The 25,813-nt window shown below is 39.4% G+C and overlaps 1 protein-coding gene across 1 annotated transcript in view; it reads right to left on the minus strand.

The window, feature by feature from the left end:
• Positions 1-12,846: 12,846 nt before the first annotated feature.
• The window catches only part of CDIN1 (CDAN1 interacting nuclease 1), a 225,512-nt gene continuing 212,545 nt past the window's right edge, over positions 12,847-25,813 (minus strand). The window contains exon 11 of the mRNA XM_041743808.1: positions 12,847-13,181. Coding sequence (XP_041599742.1) covers positions 13,115-13,181 — 67 coding nt within the window. The 3' untranslated portion in view covers positions 12,847-13,114. The remainder of the gene's footprint in view (positions 13,182-25,813) is intronic.

A 25,813-nucleotide genomic window follows, 5' to 3' on the forward strand; every position in this document is an offset into this window, starting at 1 on the left:
CATGGCAGTAGGGGCGAGAACACACCTTGGCTGTTGATCGTGGATGGGACTTGGTCAGTTTTAACCACGGTAGGGGAGTTGGGAGTGGTACCACCCTGAGGTTCACATCAAATTCCACCATGCAAATTGAAGTTTGAGAATCACCTTGAAGTTCCTTTTGCAAATAGAAATTAGTGACAATTTTCCCGACTTGTTGCCTTTCATCAGTAATCAGTTTTCTCACGTTTAATGGAGAAATGTGGGTCTTCGCCTGCTCATGAAATTCTTGCGGTGTGTAGGATGGAACAATGGGACATTCTGAAGATCATAGACATCTAATGGCAATGATTTCCAAGTCTGGATTGTCAGGCCCAACTGCTCTCTTGATTTTGGATGAATGTTTTTATCTGTCCACGGGCTCTTCTAGCTTGGTGTGTATTAAACACTGACCTTTTAATATGGGAGAGGTGCCTTTCTGTTCTCAGTGACAGGGGAAGCTCCGTTCTTACCGGTTTCTTACTTTCACCCTTTGGACATTGGAGATCTTGCACTTATCCCCAATCAGTGCTCTTTGCTCTGGCCATTAAGGAAACTCCAAGCCAAATCTGCCTCATACCAAGTCATTCTATAAATACATAGTATGCATTTAAAGAGGCTTTTTAAAAAAGATATTTAAAGATGCTTTTTCATCTTGACTTCAACTTATTTCTCTTCATCTCCTTATTCCCATTTATTTATTTATTCATGAGAGACACAGAGACAGGCAGACACAAGCAGAGAGAGAAGCAGGCTTCCTGTGGGATGCCTGATGTGGGGCTCGATCCCATGACCCCGGGATCATGACGTGAGCCAAAGGCAGACACTCAACCGCTTAGCCACCCAGGTGCTCCTTCTCATTTATTTTTAACCTGTTGTCACGTCTCTACCCCCTGCCAAAGCACTCCCAAATCCATTTATACGAAAAGGAGGAGCATGAATAAGTAAGCTAACTTTTTAATATCCTCCTCTTCCCCACAGCCTCCTACACTTAATGTTGTCAAGTAAGGAATGAGTTTTCCCTTCTTCCCCAGCCACTATTTCTATTCATTCTCTCTGTTGATCATCTCTGGAAGCCACTTTGCCCTTTTTCTTGCTTGACTGCCATTAAGCCCTAGTTCATGTAAGCCGCCTTGGTCTCCCCACAAGGATATGGTTATGAAGTCCCCGCTTACAGATACAAACACATCACTTCTTTGCTTAACAACTGTTAACCAGCTTTGTATTTCCCACAGGTGAACATCTAAATTTCTGCCATGGTGAATAAGGGCTTCATTATCTGGCATTAGATTTTCTTCCAGGCTTTTCATCAACTTACATTATTCACCCTGTGCAACCAATCACCCAATCACCCCTGCTAATAATGCCTGGACATGCTAGATTTTCCTTCACACTTCCATGGCATTGGTTATGCTATTCCCTTTGCCTAAACAATTTCAAGCTCTTTCCCCATCCTTCTAGAAAGAAGCTGCTGCTTCTAGAGGCCCGATCTCATATGTCCCTGTCCTTCAGAAGAAGCTAGTCAATAGTAGTAACTCTCCTCTCCTTGCCACCCTTGAATAAATCTCTAAGTGCACATTCCACAGGATGTTTTAAGTATTTGTTTACTTGTCTCTTCCCTTTATGAAATCTGAATTCATCAACAATAGGGCCTATTGATCTTTGCAACCCTGGTGTCCAGCACAAGGCTTGGAAACATGGTTATTAGGTATGTAATTAAGTTCCAATGAAGTCATAATGGGGTGGGGTGGGTCCAAATCCAGTATGGTTTATAAGACGATGACTATGAAGACACAGGGAGAGCACCACATAATGGCAGAGGCAGAGATTTGGCAGCTACAAGCCAAGGAAAGCCAAAGATGGCCACACACTAGGAAGAGGCAAGGAAGGCTTCCCCTATGGGTTTCAGAGGTGCTGTGACTCTGAACACCTTGATTTCAGACTTCTAGTCCCCAGAACTACAGAGGCAATAGATTTTTGTTGTTTCACACCACCCAGTTTAGGACACTTATAAGCCCTCTATGCTCATTTTAAATGTAAGCATTACTTTTATATCTTTTCATTTTGATAATGATATATAACTCACTTGGAGGTATGTCAACTTCCATGAGGTTTCTAAACAGTGTTTCTCTCAAAGGTTTCAAATACCCCAAATGAAAAATGTCACTATTGATCAGAACTGTATCAACCTAAAAGATGCAGAGCATTATTAAGGCAGGTCCCCTTCCTGTCTTGGACTGGAGCCTTAAAGCATCAGTGACCAGAGTTTATAGTTTTTCTAAAAATAAATTCTAAGGAGGTATCGTTTACATACAATAAAAACGAATTCATTGAAGTGTAAAGCTTAATGAATTCTGACCAACGGACACTCCATGTAATCACCAGCATAATCTGAAAAAAGAACACTTTCATCACCCCAAAAGGTTCCCTTGTGTTCCTTCCCAAATCAACCCCCCTTCCCCCAGGAAAATATTGATCTCCTGTTTTTTTTTCTAGGGTTTCCTGTGAGTGGATTCATACTTCTTTATGTCTGACTTCTTTCACTAAGCATTACATTTTTAAGATTTATCCAAGATGTTTCATGTATCAATAGTGCATTCTTTTTCTATTGCTGAATAGTATTCCATTACATGGATATATAACTATTTATTTATCCATTCACCTGTTGATGGACATTTGGATTGTTCCCAGCTTTTGGCTATTATGAATAGAGTTCCTATAACTATTCATGTACAAGTCTTTGTGTTGACATATGTTTTCATTTCTCTTAGATAAATACGCAAGGGCAGAATTGCTGGGTCATAGGGTAAGTGTATGTTTAACATTTTAAGAAATTACTATACTGTGCTGAAGTGGTGCTCATTAAGTGTATTGCCAGTCTTGAAAATTTTGGTTGTTCTAATGGGTGTGCATATTTTGTGGTTTTAATTTGCATTTTCCTGATGACTAATGATGTTCTTTAGCTCTTCTTGTGCTTATTGGCCATTTGTGTATCATCTTTTGTGAAGTTTCTGTTCAACTCTTCTGCTCAGTTTTAAAAGTAAGTTCATCTTATTGAATAATAAGAGATTTTTATATATCCTGGATACACGCCTTTATCTGCTATAAGTTCTACAAGTATTTTGTAGCAGAATACGGCTTGGCTTTTCATTTTCTTAATGGTATCTTTCAAAGAACTGTGGTTTTTAACTCTAATCAAGTCCAATTCGTCATTTCTTTTGTCATAAGTCACACTCTGTGTCCTAAGTAACCTTTGCCAAAGTCATACAATTTTTTCTCCTATGAAATAATTGTATATTATCTTTTATGTTTAGGTTTCTGATCCATTTTGAGTAAATTTTTGCATATGGTGTGAGGCAGGGGTCTGAATTCATTTCCTTCTCCTTATAAATATGTATTTGTTGCAGCACCATTCTTTTGAAACAACTGTTTCTCCATTGAATTACCTCAGCATCTTTGTCAAATATCAATTGGCATATATGTGCAGGTCTATTTCTGGACTCTTTAGCCTGTTCCATTGATATATAGGTCTATTTTTTCCACATTCTCTAGATTACTGGAGCTCTACACAAAGTCTGAAATCAGTTACATTAGTTCTTCAATTTTGTTTTTCTTTTTCAAAATTGTCTTGGCTATTTTAGGTCCTTTGCATTTCTACCTAAGTTTCAGAATCAACACATCAATTTCTAAAAACACAAAACAAAAAATACCTCTGGGATTTTGCTTTAAGATTACTCTGATTTGGTGAGAACTGATATCTTAACAATGGTAGGTCTTCTGATCCATGAACCTGATAGACCATTTATTTCAGCCTTCTTTATTTCTCTCAGTAATAATTCACACATTTTATAACAGGTTTTGTTAATATTTATTTCTCAACGAGGAACCATAGTTCTTTCCTTGTGACTTGGGTCTTTTTATACTCTAAGCAGGACAATATATGGGTCATTGGAAACCAAAGTAGAACTAAGAAAAATCATTTTGATATTGGGCATAAATAATTTATTCTCTCTTCTTCTGTGCAATGATCATGTTCACAGAGTATTACTGCAGATGAAGATCACCTAAAGAGATTTTCCTTTATAGTTTGAGAAAAGAATGACAATCACAGAGACCATAAGCCTCTTAATTTTAACATTATAGATATGAATGTAATTGAAGATACCTAACTTTCATTTGAACTATATATGGCAGGACCATCTTCTCAAATGCCCTAGTTGGAAGATAATTGCCTCTTTTAGAACGTTTTCACTTTTATTCTCTGGCGGTCATGAACCCGACGCCACATGACTGGTTATATGCTGAGGTTCTGTACTAGTGGTAGATTACAGGAGGTTAGTAGAGTATATAAAACAGATTGTAGGTGATAGATTGAGAATTCACGGGTAGCCTAGCTGTAGGCTGTAGTAGCTTTACCTGTGATGTTTTGTGTTTGGCTTAACTTGGATTTTTTTTAGATTTTTGTGACCTTGTGAATTATCAAGGAAAAGGATAGTCTACAATCCCTTATTTGTATTTCTAAAATACAAAAAGTTTTGAAAAGTCCCAGTTTTTAAAAATAGCATTTGATAGCAAACCTGATCAGAACTAAACTCATTTAGTACCCAAACCTGGCCTAAACTGACATGAAGCTTTTTTTTGGTCTTTTCTGTCATTTAGTGTGAATATTCAAATAATTCACTGTAGAGATGTTTATGCATTTTATTATAGCATGCTGTTGCACACCCTGCATAATAATGTAGTGTCCATACCATGTATCTTTCTAAAATCTGAAAAACAGAATTTTGAAATCCATTTGAGCCCAAAGATTTTATAAAAGTGATTTGGATTTCTGTGTTGATTTCTTGTCTATGCTGAAGGTATGAACACAAACTGGTGAATTTGCAGAATACTTTTTTTTTCCCTTTTTCTTAGTCACACTTAATCTGTGAGCAGCTATAAAAATGTGAATATAGAATTCCTTTGTTTTTGGCAGCCCAGACTACATTTGGTCTTTTTTATTTTATTTTATTTTTTTAAAATTTATGATAGTCAGAGAGAGAGAGAGAGAGAGAGAGAGAGAGAGAGGCAGAGACATAGGCAGAGGGAGAAGCAGGCTCCATGCACGGGGAGCCCGGACGTGGGATTCGATCCCGGGTTTCCAGGATCACGCCCTGGGCCAAAGGCAGGCGCTAAACCGCTGTGCCACCCAGGGATCCCTCATTTGGTCTTTCTAATAGCATCTGGCTCTATCTGGGAAATAGACTCTTTGTCCTTGGGTGCTAACCCTTGTATCTCCTCAAGATATAGAAGCTGAAGAGGACATAGACTCCTGCCCCAATGCTGTCAAGCGTTGGTCATATTTGACCTATACCTGGCTGGCTATTCAGATGCTCAGTCCCATAACTCTTGGAGGAGCTGGGAGAAACAACAGAATGACTGATAAAAGACTGTACATTGTATAGCGTGTGCTAAGTCCTCTGGACTTCATATTTTCAGCCTGTCCTTAGCTCTTGGTAGCTGTAAGTGCAACTTAATTTGGAAATAGGGTCTTGGCAGGTATAAACAAGTTAAGATCAGTCAACTGGATTGGGTTGGACCTTAGTTGACTGTTAACTGGTATTGTCATAGGAAGAGAAGAGACACACAATGAGAACATCATGTGACAATGAAGGAAGGGATTGGAGTGATCCATCTATAAGCCAAGGAATGCCAAAGATTGCTAGAAAATCACCAGAAGCTGGAAAAGGCAAGGAAGGAGTCTTCCCTAGAGCCTTTGAGAGAGAGTATGACACTACTAACAACTTGATTTTGGATTTCCAGCCATCAGAACTAGAAGACAATAATTTTTTTTTTTTTTTTTTTTTTTAGGTCAGTGCTCTGCTCAAGTGGGGCTTGAACTTACAACCCTGAGATCAAGTGTTGTCCTCTCTACCAACTGAGCCAGCCAGGCACTCCAAATTTTTGTTGTTTTAAGCCACTGCATTTATAATATTTTGTTACAACAGTCTTTGGAAACTAACACTGTCGGTAAGTTCTTTCTTGGTTAAGTCAACCAGTATTTGCTTCTTTTGTTTGCTACTAAACATTCTAATTTATACACCAAGTAATAACCTACACCCTCCTGTGTGATTCATGCATGTTATAAATATTTAAAAAATTCGAACAGGAATATATTTAGATAAAAAAGTTAAATGTTCCTACCCAAAGAACCACAAGTCCCAAAGCTAAAAGAAAAGACAACTCAGAAATTGAGATGCAACACTAGAGGGTGACTAAAATCCTGAGGGGTTCCAAAATAAAATATTTTGTTGCTCATAGCAACAAATTAGTGAATAGCCAATCAGGGATTGCCTTTGAAAACATTTCAAAATAGGCTGTCCTTTACGTAAGAGAAAGTCTTCTTTTCTGTTATGATTGCTTTTCAAGATACATTATATTATGATAAACGATCATGTACATTGTTTTGACAATCAGAGAATTTATGAATGAGAAACTGATTTGCCTGCAGTGATGAACTGAATTATAAAAAACAAAGCATTACCGGTGATAATATCATTTAAAATTTGTTTAAGAATTGTGCTACAGTTTTGCTTTCTTTTTAATCAGGAGGGGAAAAAAAAAGGAAAGGAAAAAAGAAAAAGAAAAAAGAAAAGCAGCCAATAGGCATTTATTTTGTGGTAACAAGCAACTGACAGGTCTCATTAGAAGATCTTACAAATCCAGGGATCCCCCGGTGGCGCAGCGGCTTAGCGCCTGCCTTTGGCTCAGGGCGCGATCCTGGGGACCCGGGATCGAATCCCACGTCGGGCTCCTGGTGCATGGAGCCTGCTTCTCCCTCTGCCTGTGTCTCTGCCTCTCTCTCTCTCTGTGACTATCATAAATAAATAAAAATTAAAAAAAAAAGAAGATCTTACAAATCCATAGGTTTAGGCTGGTTTGTTTCTTCCATATCATGTTTATGTGACCTTCCAGCTATACTATCTACATATCCTACTTGTGCTTTTAAGCTTGTGCAAGGGGGAATGTCACCAACTTCTGCTGTTCTTTGTTCTCAAGTTCTTGGGGTGAGTGTGAGGATTCTCACCAGTCTAAAGGGGGTGGGGGGGGGAGTGTAGCAATTGGGAGCCTGTACCTAACGTCTGTGTGTCAGGCATGAAGTGCCTCCTTGATTTGCAGGAAATAGAGCTTAAGGTGAAAGAGAAATTATGACCTCTTCTTTCCATTCATTCCTGACAAAAGCAAACCAAATCCCAGCAGGTCAAATCATCTGTGGAGGAATAAAGAAGTTGTTGTCCAAGGCGAAGGAAGTATTAACAGGCATAGTAAGATTGTCCATACCAAAATTTCCAGGGAGTTCTGTTGAGGCTTGAAAGTCCAACTGTGTCATAGTTAGGGTGTTGTGGGGAGAGCTTGGGGGCTGTTTGCCCAAAAGCCTCACAGATGCTCACTTCCCTTGGTGCATTTAAAGTAGAGCCCTTGGAAATTCCATGCATTTAGTACCCCAAGATGGATCCATTTTTGGTCAAGAAATGAACCCAGCTCACAGGAGTCTGGTATGCAAATGAGATGTCAATTTACTTAATTAAAACACAAACTATAATCATGAGAAGACCAGACAATGATGGTTTTCTCGCTAGCAAAGTGAACAATAAGTGAGAATCCAAATTATAATGAGACAGATGCTAATATATATGAAAGCGGAACACTGGAGTTAGCTGTGTGACTCAAATTTCAGTGGTCTTACTAACCCAAGGCATCAATCTCTCTGAGAAGAACCCTGACCCAGCACCCGATAGGCTGACTCTGGGAACCTGGTCTTCTAGCCTTGACTATCCACTGCCAGCTGCTTGACTTCTGACTCCTCTATCTCCAATTTCCAGTCTGGCTACTTTCCTTCTGAAGGGCTGCTTCCTTCTCTAGATGTCTCAATGCCATTGGTAAAGCAGCTGCCTATATATATATATATATATATATATATATATATATATATATATACCAAATAGTCACCATCTGGCTCTTTAGCCTGAGAGAAACTTCTAGTTATCTTGTAACATATTTATCTACAAATTAACTTAATATAATGAGATACTTAAAAATTCTAAGTCAATCAATTATGGTTTGGAGGAAGCTTTATTTTTCCCTATGTACCACCCACAGACATGGTGATCCTGAAAATGTCTCTGCCTCTTCTCATTGCTTACAAGCCAATTAGACTATAAATATAACTATGAGTTATCTGAGAATTGAGGGTAAGTCTAACTGGTGTGTATGTGGCTCATGGTGAATGTTTGTTGAGTGAATGAGTGTGAGTGATGGGTGGTGCTGTCAACCTGTTTTGATTTTGATGTCAAGTAGGAGGTGCATTGATCCATGGAGGGTTTCCTGCCCATCACTTCCTGATGATCTGGGATAGTTTTGTTTTTAATTAAATCACATTTTTACTCATGAGTAAATTTTCAAGCTCCTATCACGCCAGACATATTCAAATAGTTCACAGTGAAGAAGTGCATTGACCTTTTGAATTTGCTCTTTCATTTCTAAATTGAACAATTTAGACTGTTTTTCTTCTAAGCAATTTAGGCAAAAATGTAGGATGCCGCTCCTGAAAAGAATGGTCAGTAATTGCAATCATGACTCGATAATGCATATAATCTTGTTTTCTTCCTTATTGGAGGAGGATCTTACTGGTCTCCCTAACGTGTTAATCTGTTAATCAACATATTGAGTATCTTTTATGTGCGGGGCATGGGTGAGACAAATAATATGTTCTTCACTTTGAGACATCTTCCACGTGTGTCAGAAAATTAACATCTACATATAAGAGTTAGCTATCGTCACAAGGCAGTACTGAGAACTACAGAGAAGAAGAAATCTGGAAGACCATAAACATTTCTACACAACTACTCAACCGTGGGGAGGTTGAACACTTCCTCAGGGGCTTCGTGAAAACTTTTATTCTCCTCTTAACATTCTCTTGTCTACAGAAAGAAATTAATTATTTTATGTTCAAAGCCATTCAACTTTCTTGGATTACATAACATATGGTGAGTTGTTGAGCTAAGTGGAATGGCAAGGTCAACTTCTCTGGCTACACATTTCTCAGAGTTTTACATACTAATGACTCTCAGACTCCTGTCTCCAGCACTGCCTTCCCTTCGACCTCCAGACAAAATATTCAACTGTCAACTTAACAGCTATGCTTGGTTGTCATCTAGGAGGCATCTCAAACCTAGTATACCCAAATCAGAACTCTAGATTTCTACCCCATCCCTGTCTCCACCTCCATCACAAGCCACCCTCAGCTCTGTGAATAGTATCACCATCTATCCACTAGATCAAGTAAAAACCCTAGAAGCCATCCTTGAGTTTTTTTTTTCTTCTCCTCACTGTTCTTTTTTGCCTCTCCAAACTGTCCACAGGTCCCCTCTGTCCTAGTTCCAAACTATACCTTTTGTCTATCCACTCCTAATCTTCTAGTTCAAGCCATCATTCTTTGCCTATTTTTTATTCTCAACTTTTTTATTGTGGTTAATTAATATACATAAAATTCACCATTTCAACCATTTTTAAGTGTACAGTTCAGTGGCACTGAGTATTCACCTTGTTGTACAACCATCAACCACCATCCATCTTCAGAACTTTTCCATCTTCATACATTGAAACTCTGGACCCATTAAGTAAGTTCCCCAACCTGCCCTCCTCATAGCTTGTGGAAGAACCATTCTACTTTTGGTCTCTGAATTTGACTACTCTAGATACCTCATGTAAGTTGAATCACACAGGATTTTTTTCTTTTGTGACTGGCTTAGCATAATGTCCTCAGGTTTCATCTATGTTGTAGCATGTGTCAGAATTTCCTTCTTTTATGAGATAGAATAATATTCCAGTGTATGTATATACTTCATTTTGCTTGCCTGTTCATCCACTGATGGACCCTTGGGTTGCTTCCACCTTTTGAACATTGTGAATAATGCTGATTCTTGCCTAATTTTTGATTCTCTTTTCCCTAAAACCTATTTGCCTCATAGCAGCCAGAGTAATTTTTAAAAATGTAAATCAGATCAGGTCACTTCTCTGCATAATATCCTTCAAGGGCTTTCAATTGCACTCAGTAAAATCTCAACACTTCGCCATACAGGCTTGCCCCTGCCTAGGTTTCTTCTTTGTCCCTCCGTGCTCGCTTTATCTGGCCACAGGCCTACCTGTCATTTTGAAACAGGGCAGACTGTTCCTGTCTCAGGGCCTTTACCCTCTGCATGGAATGCTCTGTCTGAGTTTTGCAGAAATAGCTCCTTCTCCTCATTTAGGTCTTCACTGTAGGTCACCTTCTTTGGACACATAATCTAAGCTAAAGAGCCCACTCTCTCAACCATGTATTATCTGTCACATATCCCTAGTCTCTTTTTTCCCCACAGCCCTTATCACCATTGAAAATTGTTATGTTCATTTATTGATTTACTTATTTATTTTCTGTCTTCTCATTTTAGCAATGTGCCACCATGCCACTACTGACCTGTGGATAGGATAATGACCAGTGGGATCGGAGAAATGTAAAAGCAGTGAATTTTGCAATTATAAAGTCAGTTGGATGCTTTTTAAAGAGAAAAAAAAAACCCCTTCTGTGGTCTAGTATACTAATTTTCCAAATACCATGCCTAGGCATTGACAAAGGGCATATTATACAACAACTGAATGCTCTGGGATTATGGTGCCTATAGTATAATCGTATGTTGACAAACGGAGACCAAACATCTGAAAAGTGAGTATGTCCCTTGAAAATACTTAAGGTCTAACAGATCAATATATTTGGAGACACATGTCAAAAATCAGTGTGTAATTTGTATTAAATGATTGTGGAAACTCATAGATGGTACCTATAGATCCCTGCTGGTATCGATCATATACTGCTGTCAGGGAAGAAAATTATCCATAATGCTCTTAAACTGTGTATACTTATTTACAAATCATTCATATGTATGGTAAAATATTAGTATATTAAATGCTAGTAAATTTAAGGGTTTCTTTTTTGACATTGAAAAATAAATAAAGGCTCCAATATACTTTTCCTGTATATCCTCTGGGATGAATGCCTCCCAGTCTTTAGCCCACTGGCCAGAACATGGACTACAAAGTGTGTCAATAGCAAAGCTCTGCTCACTGTCACTGATCAACCTTCTATCAATAGACTTTGTCAGGGAGATGACAATTCAGCTGTTGCTGTTTCTCTTTGAAATGCATAGACAGCCCGCTATGGTCTCTGGTATGACCTACTAGTTTTTGTTGAATTGAAGTTATTCATACTCTAGAGTTAATTTTTCTTCACAACCTCCTGGTGGATATAATAACTTCTGCTTTTTTTTTTTTTAAGTCAAAAGAAACTTTCCAGATGACGCTATGCAAAGTTTTCATACAGTCTATCAGTGATTCAGGTATACCCTCACGGGATAATATTCAGCTCATACTTTACCATGTTTAAAATTAATGTAGAGACATTTAAACTAATGCCTTTTAATAAGAATATTTTGTATGAAGAGATTAGTCAAAAGAAACCTATATACAATAGTTTTGCCCATTGTTTATGTTTTCTAATAAATAGGGTTAGCTCTACTTGAGAAAGAGATGTATAAAGGACATTTTCTTTTTATTGAGTTGTAGTGTACTGTTAAATTGCTAAGGTTTGGTGAAAGTCAAGGTCCTCGGGGATGTTTGGGACAGCAGCAGGTATTTGCTCAATGAATTGATTTTCTAGTTATGGTATTTAAAAACAGAGAAAAATTAGATTCTTCACCTCATAGCATTTGAATTATTGCTCTGTGACCAGATTGAATACTTTCTACCAAATTGAGTATTCTCTTTTCCCAGAAGCTTTCGTAAAAGAGTCAAAAGAGTGTTTTACAAGAGACTCTTTTACAAGAGTCATGCCAAGTCAGTCAAGACGAGCCATTTCAAGTGGACGAAGAGAGGAAAAAGCAAACTGCCTTCATGGGAGGCCAGGCCTGTTCTTTGCTTTGTCTCTAATTAGCACGTGACCTCCAGCAAGTCACTTTACCTCTCTAGTGTGGCTGTTTTCTTATCTCAGTGATTCCTGTTCTCCTACACATTTTTTAGGAAGTGCCTTAGCTTTGTAGGAAGATGTATGGAAAGGACTATGTAAGTGAAGAGATTTTGCCCTCAAAGTTGCTCACACTTGAAGTATTACTATGCAAATTAATCTCATATTTTTTAAAGCTCCTTGTTTTATCTATCTATATTTTTATTCCTATTTTAAAGTAATTCTCACTAATAATTTTAGACTTACAGAAAAGTTGAGGAGATAGTGCAGAGTTCCTATATACCCCATATCCAGTTTCCTCTTTTATAAACATGTAAGATTAATATCTTATCCATTTCTTTTTTTCTTTTTTTAGTGAGGGAGAGAAAGAGAGCATGTGTGTGCACATGTAGGAGTTAGGGGGGAGGGGAAGGAGGAGGGAGCAGGAAAGAGAACCATAAGCAGGCTTCACACCCACCTGACTCCAGGCTCAATCTCATGACCCTGAGATCATGACCTGAGCTGAAACCCAGAGTCAGATGCTTAACTGACTGCATCACCCAGGCTCCCCCAGGATTTTATCCAATTTTAATCACTAAAATAAATATTCTATATGCCCCAGGTCTAAAAAAAAAGAATAGATGTAGGGGGCTGCCTGGTGGCTCAGTTGGTTAAGCAACTGCCTTTAGCTCAGGTCATGGTCCCAGGACCCTGCAATCCAGCCCCTTGTCAGCCTCCCTGCTCAGCAGGGAGTCTGTTTCTCCTTCTCCCACTCACTCTGGTTGTGCTCTTTCAAGTAAATAAAATCTTTAAAAAAATATAGATGTGGACCTGCTAACTTTTCTGTGATCTTAGCTTTCCCAACCCTTGCAATGGAAAATAATGTATTTGCTGTAAATAGAAGTATCAATCATAACATTTTGGCTTCCAGTAACAGAAAAGTCTGACTCAACTGGCTTAAAAAATAAAGAAAATTTGTTAGCTGAGACAACAGAAGGTGTGGAGGTAGGGCAGTTCTAAGATTGATTCAGGAATTCAGGGATGTCACCAGAGCCAGGCTTTTTCCATCTCTCTGCCTCCTCAATCTCAGTGTTGGTCTGTCTGTAGTCTCGCACTGCTTCTGGTGGCCAGATGGCTGCAGCAGCTCCTGCATCTTAAACAGATATCAGCATTAGGAAAGGGACTCTTTTGTGATTCTTCATCAGCAAAGAAAACCACAAACTCTTTTCCACAAAGGCTTCAGTAGACTTTCTCTTGATTTTCTTTCGTTCAATTGCATCACATGCCCATGCCTACACCAGTCACTGGTAAAAGAAGGGGGAGCGTGGGTGTGCCACGAATGGCTTAGTGTAATTATGATGTGCCTCTTTGGGCTGGGACTGGGGTGCTCTCCTCCGAAGGAAGAGCCATTTAGGGGACAGCAGATACATGAACGAAAAGGAGGCGTGATGGTGAATGGCTGGTGGGTAAGCAATTAACAAAGGCAACTACAACAGATATTATTACACTTGCATAATAGTGGTGAGTGGGAGAAATTTAAGTAGTAAAATAACTAACACTTTATCACATACCAGGTATTATTCTAAGATAGAAAATACTTAGGTCATTTTCTACCATACTTTAAGGTAATGATGACGTGGGGATCCAATATGGGTGTGAGGGCCCTTGAAAATTTGTGTAACTGCCTGTTTTACAGATTCAGAGACAATATACCCCCAAATATTTGTTGTGCTGTGTGGAATGAATATTTGGCCAGAGCTCTAAAGATAGATGTTTTTGCTTCTTTTTGTGTGAATGGGATTTACTCTTCTAAATTTTGACTTTAAAAAGGGGATCCCTGGGTGGCGCAGCGGTTTGGCGCCTGCCTTTGGCCCAGGGCGCAATCCTGGAGACCCAGGATCGAATCCCACATCAGGCTCCTGGTGCATGGAGCCTGCTTATGTCTCTGCCTCTCTCTCTCTCTCTCTCTCTCTCTCTCTCTCTCTCTCTGTGATGATCATAAATAAATAATAATAAAAAATCTGTACACACTTCAAGTAGAGTTAGTATAGATCAGATACATAATATTTTATAAACAAGCTTCTTCCTGATTGCAATTATCATCAACTTTCAGGACATTACCAACATTTGAAGAACAAACTCATTGAAATTTTTTAAAATTTGCTTTTTTAATGATTGTTTGAAGTGTAACCTACAAAGAGTATACCCTTTTGAGGGGCACAATTCTAACACTTGACAGATTCATGCAACCACCACCAGAATTAACAGAGAATATTTCTAACATCCTAAAAAGGTCTCTCATGCCCCCTTGTGTAGCCAGCTTCCTTCCCTCCACCCTAGCCCCCAGCGATCATCCATTTCTATTCCTAAAGTTTTGTCTTTTCCAAAATACTATATAAGTGGAGTTAACCAGTATATGGTCTTTTAGATCTGGCTTCTTTAACTTAGCATAATTCTCTTGAGATTTATCTATATTGTGGTTTGCACCTGAAGTTGGATCCTTTCTATTATTAAGTAGTATTCCATTGCATGGATATACCACAGTTTGTTCATCCCAAAGCTGAGGATATTTGGTTTATTGCAAGGTTTTGGCAATTATGAATAACATTGCTATGAATGATGGGGAAGAGGTTCCTGTGAAAGCATTGGTCTTCATTTCTCTTGGGTAAATGTCTAGGAGTGGAATTGCTAGGTTATCTGGTATGCATTTGATTTTATAAGAAATTGCCAAATTGTTCACCCAGTTGGCTATACTGTTTTGCATGTACAGCAGCAATGTAGAAGCGTGGCAATTGCTCCATAGCCTCCCTCAGTAGTGTCAGTTTTTTATTTGAGCTATTCTAGTAGGTGCGTAGTGGGATTTCAAATGATATTTATTTGTGTCTTCCTAATGACAAGTGTTGCTGAACATCCCTTCACGTGCTCATATGGTATATCTCTTCACTGGTGAAAGGACTGCTCAAATTTTTTCTCAATTTTCTTTTTTGTTTATGGAGTTATTTTCTTAGTATTGAGTTTTGAGAGTTTTAAAATATTATGGATAGGAGTTCTTGTCAGATAGGGTTAGCAAATATTCTAGACTGTGGCTTATGCTTTCATTTCTTAACCATGTCTTCAGAAGATTAATCTATTTTTAAGATTCAAATTTTTAGGTTATAGGTCTGGAGAAAATAAAAACAATTTATGCTAATTCTTGCTTGAAGATTGCCTACATGCAGGGTTAACAGTCTTTTGAAAACCCAAAAGATCAGGATAATTCTTAAAACAGATTTTTCTCTGAAATCCTGGAAAAAAAAGTGAAGCAATGATATTACGGCTTTCTTGGATATTATAATTATGAGCTATATTTACTTATAAAATTCATAATTATTTATTTTTGTCCTGTAGGTTTGCAGCATGATTATTACTTAGAAAATTAAGCTATAGAATAATGTTCATGAACCTTTTTTAATGGCTCATTAGAACAGTTATAACATTAGATGAACCCCCCCCTCAAAATTACCAGGAGTGATCCCTGATAAGCCCCGGGAATCAATACTCTTTTACACAAAATTTGGAAATTTTGCTCTCTCTCTGTTGAGATAGAGTAGGCCGATGGTATGGTTACAACCCCCAAATCTCAGTGACTGAGCATGAGCGTTTATTTCTGTCTCAGGTTGGGTGGTGGTGGTGGCGGACTGTGAGTTGTTCTATTTTGTCTCTCAGAGCCTCCAATGGTGGAGATTCAACCTCTGGAACTTCGCTGGGGTTGTACAGCAAGACAAGAGAGAGAAATGGAGAATCCCACAGGGCTTTTCACTGCCTCACTGTCAGAGCTCACCCGTTCACTTTACCTCAGCCAGGATGGGTAACATGGACCTATATCTGGAAAGTGTCCTCTGCTGTGCATTCAAGCAGTGGAGGAGCATCTGAGGTTGGTGAATATAGTTATGTTTATCACCTAAAGTAGTATAACAGATAAATTACAGTCACATTACTTAAATTAGACATTTTGACACATTTTTATTACTTACTGCCTGGGAAACCCTGGACAATTTTTTAAAAAAAGTTTTATTTATTTATTCAAGAGAGACACAGAGAGGCAGAGACACAGGCAGAGGGAGAAGCAGGCTCCACGCAGGGAGCCCGACATGGGACTTGATCCTGGGTCTCCAGGATCAGGCCCTGGGCTGAAGGCGGCGCTAACCCGCTGAGCCACCCGGGCTACCCAACCCTGGACAAATTAACCTCTGTGAGCCACAGTGTCCCCAATATGGAAAAGGGGTAATATGAGAGTTAACATTTATTGAGTATATACTAGGAGCCAGGGCCTGTTAAAAGTACTCAATGTATACAGACAGGCTTTAATCTTTGCAGCTCAGTATGCAGGAAGAACCATTGTTACAGATGAGGAAAGCGGGGCCAGACGAGCTTGAGTAACTGGCTGACCCAGACAGCTTGTCAGAGTTGGTTCTATGATTGGAAGCCAGGTGTCTGCCAGCTGTGCTGCTGGGTTCCGTGACTAGGCTCTATTTTCTCTTTTGCAATTGATCATCCTTGTTTTAATAGGTGTATATTAATGACAAGGTGCCGTCCTTGTCACTGTTACAGTTTAGATGTGCTGGCAATGATAGAAAGGGACACTTAGCTAATGTATTCATTTGAGTATTTCAGTAAAAACGGTGCTATTTTGTGGGGAGTGGTGGGAAGGGTCATCCAAAATAAGTGTGTGGCTACGAGTTTCTATCCACAGTTCTCTAAGGGGGTCTTCTGTTTTCTACAACTCATTTTAATGATGATGTCCCTGGAGGCTTCAGTTCTAGCAGAGATGCTGGACAGATTTTTCCGGAGTTCTACGGTAGGGTGTATTTGCTGAGAGTGCTGCATAATAAATCGCTGGGTTTATCCCCTCTGAGGGGAAGTAGCTTCTATCCCAGCCCTCTTGAGAGTTTTAACCTGCATGGGGCTCGGTGTTTCTAGGTAGGCATTGAGCAATCAGTAACTTCGTTAGACATCTCAACCAAGTTTCTCTGGCAGTACACATAAGGGATCACCAAGAGCCCTAGTATAAGAATCCAAAAGAGTCCCTTGTCAGTTAGGGATGCTTTTGGGTGCAAGTAACAGGACACCTAAGAGGTGCCAGTTGTCACAAGAAGAGTTTGGCAGTACTGACCTGGACTCAGCCAGTGGCTCCCTTTCTTTTGGCTCTGGTGGTTTCTTTTGCCTTTTCCTTATGATCACCAGATGGCTACTGTAGCTCGACCATGCCATCTTGATAGCTAAAGAAAGAAGGATGGCAGAAAAGGGGGTTTCCTTCATCAGGGAAGAAAAGGTTTCTCTGAAACTTTACAATAGCTGTTTCCTTGCTGCTCAGTGGCTACAGTGGTGCTGCCAGTGCATCATCAGGCCAGTCCACCTGTGCCCTGATAAAGCATCTGCCTCCAGTTCTTGATAAAAATTGTACTGCTAGAGGGATGCCTGTGTGGCTCAGTGGTTGAGCATCTGCCTTCGGCCCAGGGCATGATCTTGGAGGCCCAGGATCGAGTCCCACATCAGGCTCCTGCAGGGAGCGTGCTCTTTCCTCTGCTTGTGTCTCTGCCTCTCTCTCTCTGGGTCTCTCATGAATAAATAAAATCTTTTTTAAAAAAATTGTACTGCTAGAAAGGATGAAGGGGTGTGTGTGTTTGTGTAGACAATCAGTTTTTGTTTGCCGCATGTTCCCTCTCCTATACGCACCCAGGAACAGATAATTTCTTGTATGAATGTTTATCCTGAGGGCCTGTTGGCTTCTCTAGAATGGACCCCAGGCCCCACATCCCCAGGGTAGCAACATTGACTCCACTCTAGATGGAGGGGGCCCATCAGGCTGTCTCTGGTGAGCCTCCAATTTCAGCATATGGGGAGTTATGGTTTCCATAGCAGGGAAGACACCCTTCCTCATCCCATCTCCAGCTCTCTCAACAAATGTTTCTGTGCTAGTTAGAAGGAACGAATGGACTATTTTGGTGACTGTGTAATCTGACATCAGTGAGCAGCAAACTCAGATCAATTTCAGGTAATGATTAGATCAAGCCATTGCAGGACCGTTGTTGTTTTTTTCCAGGCTTCATGTTTTTAATAAGATAGGACACTAGGTTGAATCCAATGCAAATCATTTGAAATTTTCAAATTCAGTTAATGAGAGCATCTGGATTATCTTTACTATTATTTTTAAAAAAGATTTTATTTGAGAGAGAGAAAGAGAGAGAGAGAGCGAGAGAGAGTACACACATACATATGAGTGGGAGGGAAGTCAGGGGAGGAGCAGAGGGAGAGAATCTTAAGCAGACTCCCTGCTGAGGGCAGAGCCTGATGCAAGGCTTGATCCCATAACCTTGAGATCATGACCTGAACTGAAATCAAGAGTTGGACGCTCAATGTACTGAGCCACGCAGGCAACCTTGGATTGTCTTTATATCACACAGCCTGCCATGCTAAAATGGGAGCATTACAAAGTTTTTTCTTTCTTTCTTTTTTTTTTTTTTTTTTAGATTTTATTTATTTATTCATGAGAGACAGAGAGAGAGAGAGAGAGGCAGAGACATAGGCAGAGGGAGAAGCAGGCCAGATGCGGGACTCAATCTCAGGACCCCAGGATCATGCCCTGCGCCGAAGGCAGATGCCCAACGGCTGAGCCACCCAGGTGTCCCTACAAAGTCATTCTTAAGAACCATTTATTTTGTTCTGCTGCTTTCACTATTTTTGAGTAAAAAGATTTTTCAGTTCTCCCTTTTATAATTTCTGTAACACATGGGAAAGAAATGGGGCCAGAAGGGTTCTAGGAAAACTTGCCATGTTCACTATTCCCTTTTGGTTGCTCTAACTCCACAGTGGAGGCTAGGCGTGTGGAGGGAGCAGTACTTGGGAGCTTGCAGACACCACGTTTCAGAACTTTGTCTCCTGGTGTTCCATCAGATCTTACTAACAAACAAGGGGAAGACATTCTCAGGGAGTTGACAACCAGTCTACCTGGGCAACTGACGCTACAATTTCATTTTCATGATTGGGTAGACATACATTTTAATATCTATTTTAAAATCGTTTTTCAGTTTTCTGACAATAAATAGTATGGAGAGACAAATCATTCCCTTCAGAAAGAGCATCTTTTCAAGTTTTCTTTCTTGTTATGAGGAAGTAAGCAACTTCTATGAAAAGCATAGGTCATTAGCTCCTCTGGTACTGACATAAGGGCACTTATCCAACCTGGCAGGGGTACTGCAAAGAGTAGTTAATTGTTTGCAAAATATTGTCAAGCTCCCAGGTGAGAGCCACACTTTCCATGCTCAGCATTATTGTTGTAGTATTTTCCTGTTGCCAAAGAGAATCTGCTCCAGACTGCCTCCAACATGTTGGGATATTGGCCTGTGTTTTGAGGGGGGAGCGTCAGTACTTGCTCAATTGTTTAAAAATTGTTCAGTTTGCCTGTGATCTAATGAGGTTTATTTTTAGAGATGGTGTGCTGGCAAAAGTCATGTCTTTTAAAAAGCCGCCCCAAATGGTGTTACAAACATCAATCAGAGGGAAAAAAAAATCCAGGAACAAAGTAGTAATTTCCCCAAATTCCTTTAGCTTAGCTTTGTTTGTTTCTCTAAAGATCAAATTCAAATAGTATTTTATGCTTTCTTTCACTGAATTAACAGTGGCCCGGAGAATATCTCAATCCCCTTAAAGAAACAAGGGGATTGCTACATGTAACAAGCCCCTGCATTTTTCAGGGCTCATCTGGTGTGCAGTGGATCTGGGCCTGGCTGCTTTCTTACCCTGCTGCCCAAGTTGTCTTTATGGCAAAGGCCACAGTCACTCTCAAAAGAAACACGGGTTCACGTCCTCCAAGCTCCTCTTCTGGAGCAGAAGAATGCTAAACTAGACGTCTGTCTGTGCAAACAATCAACTAAACATATGCCCAGTTTCAAAGGGGGGTCTGGTTCTGTCGGTCTCTTAACTTCTGGAAAAATGACTTTTTCTGAATGAATTTTAGGAAAGTATTAAATAAGCCAAGCTATCTGTGTTCTACTCATTTCTACATTAGCGTGGAAAATGCACATTTTTAATGGTGTACATCATTTATTAAATGGATCCTTCTATGGTAGTAGTAATATTAATTACACAGTGTATAACAGAATTAGAATATAGGATACTAGTTTTATTAGGGCTATGATTTATGATGCATTACGTACTAATCTTATTTAATCCTCATAGTAGTCCTAGGTGATAGGTATTATTTCATTTCCATTTGACAAATGAAGGAACTGAGGGTTTTAGAGAGTTTGCTTATCAGTAAGTGGATAAGCAGGGAATCCAGTGTGTTGTCAAAGCATGTGTGAGTCATCAGGTTCTACGGAGTACGGGTTGAGATTATTATATGCTAACCATTTTTGGGGATGATCAGAGAAGTTCATGAGTTATTGTTGGTGTAAGTATTGGCTTATCCTTATAGGAAGAGAAGACGGTAAACATAACATCTGTGAAATTTTTACAATGAAAGGAAAAAATCAGATGAACATGTAAATTGGCCAGAGGGAAAAGAAGTCTTAAGAAGTTTCCAGATTCATTCCTAGTGGCACATCCTTAGACCAAAGGGGTATAGAAACTGCCACCAAACAATAAGAGTTTTAGTTACTCAAGTGCAGGTGTGAGGAGAATTAGTTGTTAAAACGCCAGCTGATTTCTTCAATAGAGATTAGGATATCAGGGCAGGGCAAAAGCTAAGGTTCACAATGTTCATTTAAAAATACACTATGATCCTTTACTTTGTAAATAATGAATGTAACTAAGGTACTGGAAATTCCTTCCAGAATAAATTGTTAACCCTTTGGTGCAAGGGACAGTGGGCAGGAGGCTAGGAGAGACAGATTCTGGTTCTGCCCCTAATTAGTTAGCCACATGACCTTGGGCGAGTCACATAACCTCTGCAGACTACAATTTTTTTCTTCGACGCAATGAAACCTCTGGTTCCTTCAATTCTAAAATTTTCATAGTCTATGTAGTCAAACTGGTCTCATGTTCCCTAATAGTTCAGTTTTACTTCCACACACCTCTTAGGGAATTGTCAGGGAGCTGCTGGAAAATGCAATTCAGTTTTCATGTGAGCTTCTTTGCTCACTCCACACCCCTGTTCTGCTCTTTTTAAAAAAAACCCTGTCATTGCAAAACACTTTCAAGGATGGTGGGGGAGCAAGAGGAAAATCAGTTACCAAAAACCTGAGTTTTACATTTCCATGCAGAGCACTCATGTCCACTTTGCCACCTCTTTCATTGTTCTGCTTTTTGATTATTCTGTTATTGAATTTTTTTTTATTACAAAACACTTCATAAAAAATTCTAACTTTGAAAACCAGGATGGATACTTCTAGTCAAAGGAGCAAGAAATAAAATATTTTTCGACTTTTATCTACTAATTATCCGTGTGTAATGATAGTTATTATTTTAGCTGTTCAAATTAATAAACTGACACAAGTAAAACTGGATTAGGAAGATTATTTATGGCTTAATGGTAAGTATATTAACAAAAACTGCATTACCAGGTAAAGCATACCCATCTCCTCTATCCTAGAAAAAAATTTAATACTTTTTTTTGGAAGCGCATCTTACAACAAATATTACAAATATATAATCATGACCTTAGAGAAATGCAGAGACTATGTAGGGAAGGGATACCTAGAGGATATCAAGACCATGAAGGAGAAGGCATAGTCTGCAGCTGACCTTGAAACCCCAGCCCGGTTTTACTGACAAACAAAACACCTCAGAAATATGTAAGACTATCTAACTGAAGATAATCCTCAAATCTCTCAAGATCCTTGGGCAGAGGCCAAAATAGAGACACCCCACCCCCTGCCCTTGTTTTTCCATCAAAAATGTCTTTTAACTTGTAGATGTTTGCCGGAAGTAATAATTATCTATGTCCTTCCACTGTTTGAGTTTTTAAGTCCTATTCCTATGGACATATTTAGCTTATAAATGAATTCCTAAATAGACTTTAGCCAAGAACAGATAGTTCACTTGATGTCATAGGCCCTGTAGAAAATGTTCCTGCTTCTTTATTGCTCAGGCTGATGAACAAGATCATGAGTTCCTTTCCAAATGGGTCAAATCTATTCATACTTGCACTAAATATGAATGGCCTAGGGCAGAAATTAGAAATATGTGGCAACTATGTGATCACTGCCCATTCAAAACCAGTGCCCATAACTGATCATACCTCTATTTCCTGCTGAGCTGAACTCAGTCTCAGAATTCTTAGCAGCAAACACAGCTGCCATAACCAAATAGAGCATGATTTACTGTCCATATTCTAGAATTAAAATATCTTACTAAAATCCTCAAAGTGTTGCCTCTTTCCCTATTACACCTTGACTGATTTTTCTGAAATTTTCAAGCCTTTTGTTTTCATTTTGATAATGACTTTTTTCAAGAACCACCTCTTATTGTATATTTTAAAATTCCCCACAGCACTGAAACACTTTTAAACATACATTAGGGACTCAAATAGTTGTGTTTTGAATAGCCTACATGCTAGAAATAGAAGAAAGAAATACCACATAGAGCCAGAGAGGACTCAGTCTCAGGACTATCTCAGAGAGAACTGGGTGTCGTTTCTCTCCAGACACTAGTAGAAGGGATCCTGTACCAAATAGCCCCAACAAATTAAGTCCTGGGAAACTGGCAAAGAAGAATGTGTAAGTTCCAGTTCCTTTTGTGTTACAAGTTTCCAAAATACAAGGGAATATGCCAAATGCTTAGGATCTTCAAATGATAACGTCTGATTTAATGACTAACAGGGAAATGCCCGCAGAGCAGTTCATGGACAGTGTGGTCTCTTCAAAGTCAGATCCTGTTGGCGAATGACCAAAGAACCCTTCTCTCCTGATCCAGCCAGCCACTTCTATGGCCAGGAAGTACTTTGCCATCAATTCAGCATTAAAAAAAGTGAGCAATTGAAAGTACCATTTGCAGCTAACCTAAGAATTCCAACGAATATCCCAAAATTGGCTTTTGAAACGCCTTTGCATTTGAGGCCTTGACTCTATTTTAGAGGAAGCCATTTCTTACAGAGAAATGTAAAGATTAAAAAAAAAAATTAGGCTAAGGCATCAAGAGAAAACGATTTTTAAATGTTCTAATTTCTTTGGAAATATATTGGATAAACAATGCACTAGGGCTAGCTTGAAGGTAAATGGAATGAGATCACATGAACTCTCCTTAAAACTAAGTATGCATCCTAAGATACTCTGGTTAATGAACCTGCTTTGAGATTGGGAGTTTCTAAAGTAATTGTTTAATACCAACATGTATGATGCTATTCTCACATTCCAGTAAATACAGTTTTCAGCTAAGAAAATGAGAAAAAAAAGATTCTGATTATGTTTTTTAATGTAAGTGAAGGAAAACATTTTTAGTGTTAAGTTTGTAGTTATTTGTTCATTCGATATTCATTGCGCACCTGCTCTGTGCCATAAACTCTGTTGGCCGTTGGGGACTAGGCAGCAAATAAAACTACTCCATGGAGCTTATCATTTAGTTGGAAATCTTGCCATTAAATAACTACACAAAGAAAAGATTGTCGACAACGGAGACAAATGTGCCACGGTCAAGTAAAGGGTGCTTCTATCAGTTAACTTACAAAACTATGGTTTCCTGCAGAGGTGGTTTTGATTACATAAATTTTAATTTGCCTTATAAGAAATTTCAGTTAAAACTTAAAAATGTAAGTCTACTATAGACACACTAAATTATTATTTCTGAACGTATCTGTGTTGGACATAAGAATGGCAAAGGCATTTTTTTTTTTTTTAAGAAAAAAGTGCTAGTTATTCTAGAAACACCTTTAGCCAAGGCAGTTTGCAGGGGGAATTCATGGCCACTTTAGGTTAATGGTCATTGGCTTCATGTTTGGCCCTCAATTAAACTCTGAACTTCAATTGTTATTACTTAATTGACTTGGTTATATTTCATGTCAGCATTTCAAAATGAACTTCCCTTTAAAAAATAGAAATTACGTTGACCTAGCACCACAGGTCTTTAGCTGAGCCTGACATGGCTGCAGTAGTCGCACATCATTTTATATATAAAATGGGCCTGGAATCTGCTTAGCTTTGCTCTCACTAGGCTACCTCCCATCATCCTTGCCTTTAATAGGTGACAGCTCTAGGTAAAATCCAAACAATGAAAAACAAAATGCATCGGTTGCCATGATTATTAAGATGCAAAATAAATCTACAGATACACACTTTTTTAAAAAAAGATTTATTTATTTATGATAGACATAGAGAGAGAGAGAGAGAGAGAGAGAGAGAGGCAGAGACACAGGAGGAGGGAGAAGCAGGCTCCACGCCCGATGCGGGACACGATCCCGGGACTTCAGGATCGCGCCCTGGGCCAAAGGCAGGCGCTAAACCACTGAGCCACCCAGGGATCCCCTACAGATACACACTTTATTCTAAGCATAGGGAGTTAGACTTAATACTGCAATTAAATATTATGTCATGCCTGTTTTATAAAGGTACTATCTGTAGCTTTTCCTTATAAGCAACTCCAAGTGCTTTGTTGTTCCAGTTAACTAGATGAAAACTTAAATCCCTTTTACTTACCCATAAAAACAGTAAGAACAAGTTGGATTTGTTTAATGAAGTGGGCAGATTTTACAGAAAGTAGATATGACGCCAGGATCTAACTTTGCTATACTCACGGAAATGAATTAAGGCATCAAATAAGCATTTCCCCTCCCTCCTGTATTGTGGAAAAGTTTTAAGTCTTTTGGAGGTGCTTTGATCAAGCTTTGAAATCATTTTAGTGGATTACTATTGTATGAAAACGCTAATTTATTGAGCTTGACCTAAGCAGCTCTTTGTCTCACAGTGCTATTCAAAAACAATAGCAGGAAAGTCAGAAACACAAGAGGAACCGAAGCTGTTTTGGTTATTATTTCATAATCCATCTTCCTTTTTTAATCTTTGGAATCCAGGCATGTTCTTTTTTTTTTTTTTTTTTTTTTCAGGCATGTTCTTAATAAAAGATCACGTTCACCATATATGGAAAGGTTCATTCTGGGCACTGCAGTGAGACAGTCCCAGCTTTGTCACCACCACCCTTCCATCACCAAAGAGGGACTTTACAGACAGGTTCAGAGAGTGCTGCTCTATAAATGGTGACATTGAAGGCCAACTCCCCATCGTAGGCCTTTCAGTTTCCTCTCCAGTGAGGCTAGCTTTGTTCCTTTACCCTAATCAACAGTGCCCCCGTTGGGAGATTTTTCTCCTCCCATCCCTGCCACAAAGTGGCTCCACACTCCCATCAGATGGCATGGAAAATGGCAAGCTTCTCTTAGGTACATGTGAGGTGCGCTTCCCTCCTGAAATCACACACATTTTAATCAGGGGGAGAAGTCTTAGGCTCCTTCAGGTGTACTCACTCCCCGCCAATCCCCGCCCCGAAGGCCTATGGATCGGGATCTAGATGCCATGCGAGTTGGTGGTGGGACCATAAGCGAGGGAGGAAAGTCAAAGTGTGGGGGGCAAATGCGGAACCCACGTCCAGGTGGGTGGAAGCAAGCGGCAAAGGCTGGCGAAGGGGAAGACGACAGGGAAGGTGGCTGAAGGGAAGTAGCAAATAGAAGCAGCAACATTTGAAGTCAGTCGAGACACCGGGTCCTCGTGGGGAGCATGTGAGGAAGAGCAGGGATCTCGGTTCCATGGATGCGAAGAAGCAACAGGTGGAGCGTTCCACGCGAGGAGAGCGAATGGAGTGTTCCCCTGGCCTCTGTGCGCG

The sequence above is a fragment of the Vulpes lagopus genome, chromosome 2 (assembly GCF_018345385.1).
Source record: "Vulpes lagopus strain Blue_001 chromosome 2, ASM1834538v1, whole genome shotgun sequence".
NCBI lineage: Eukaryota > Metazoa > Chordata > Mammalia > Carnivora > Canidae > Vulpes > Vulpes lagopus.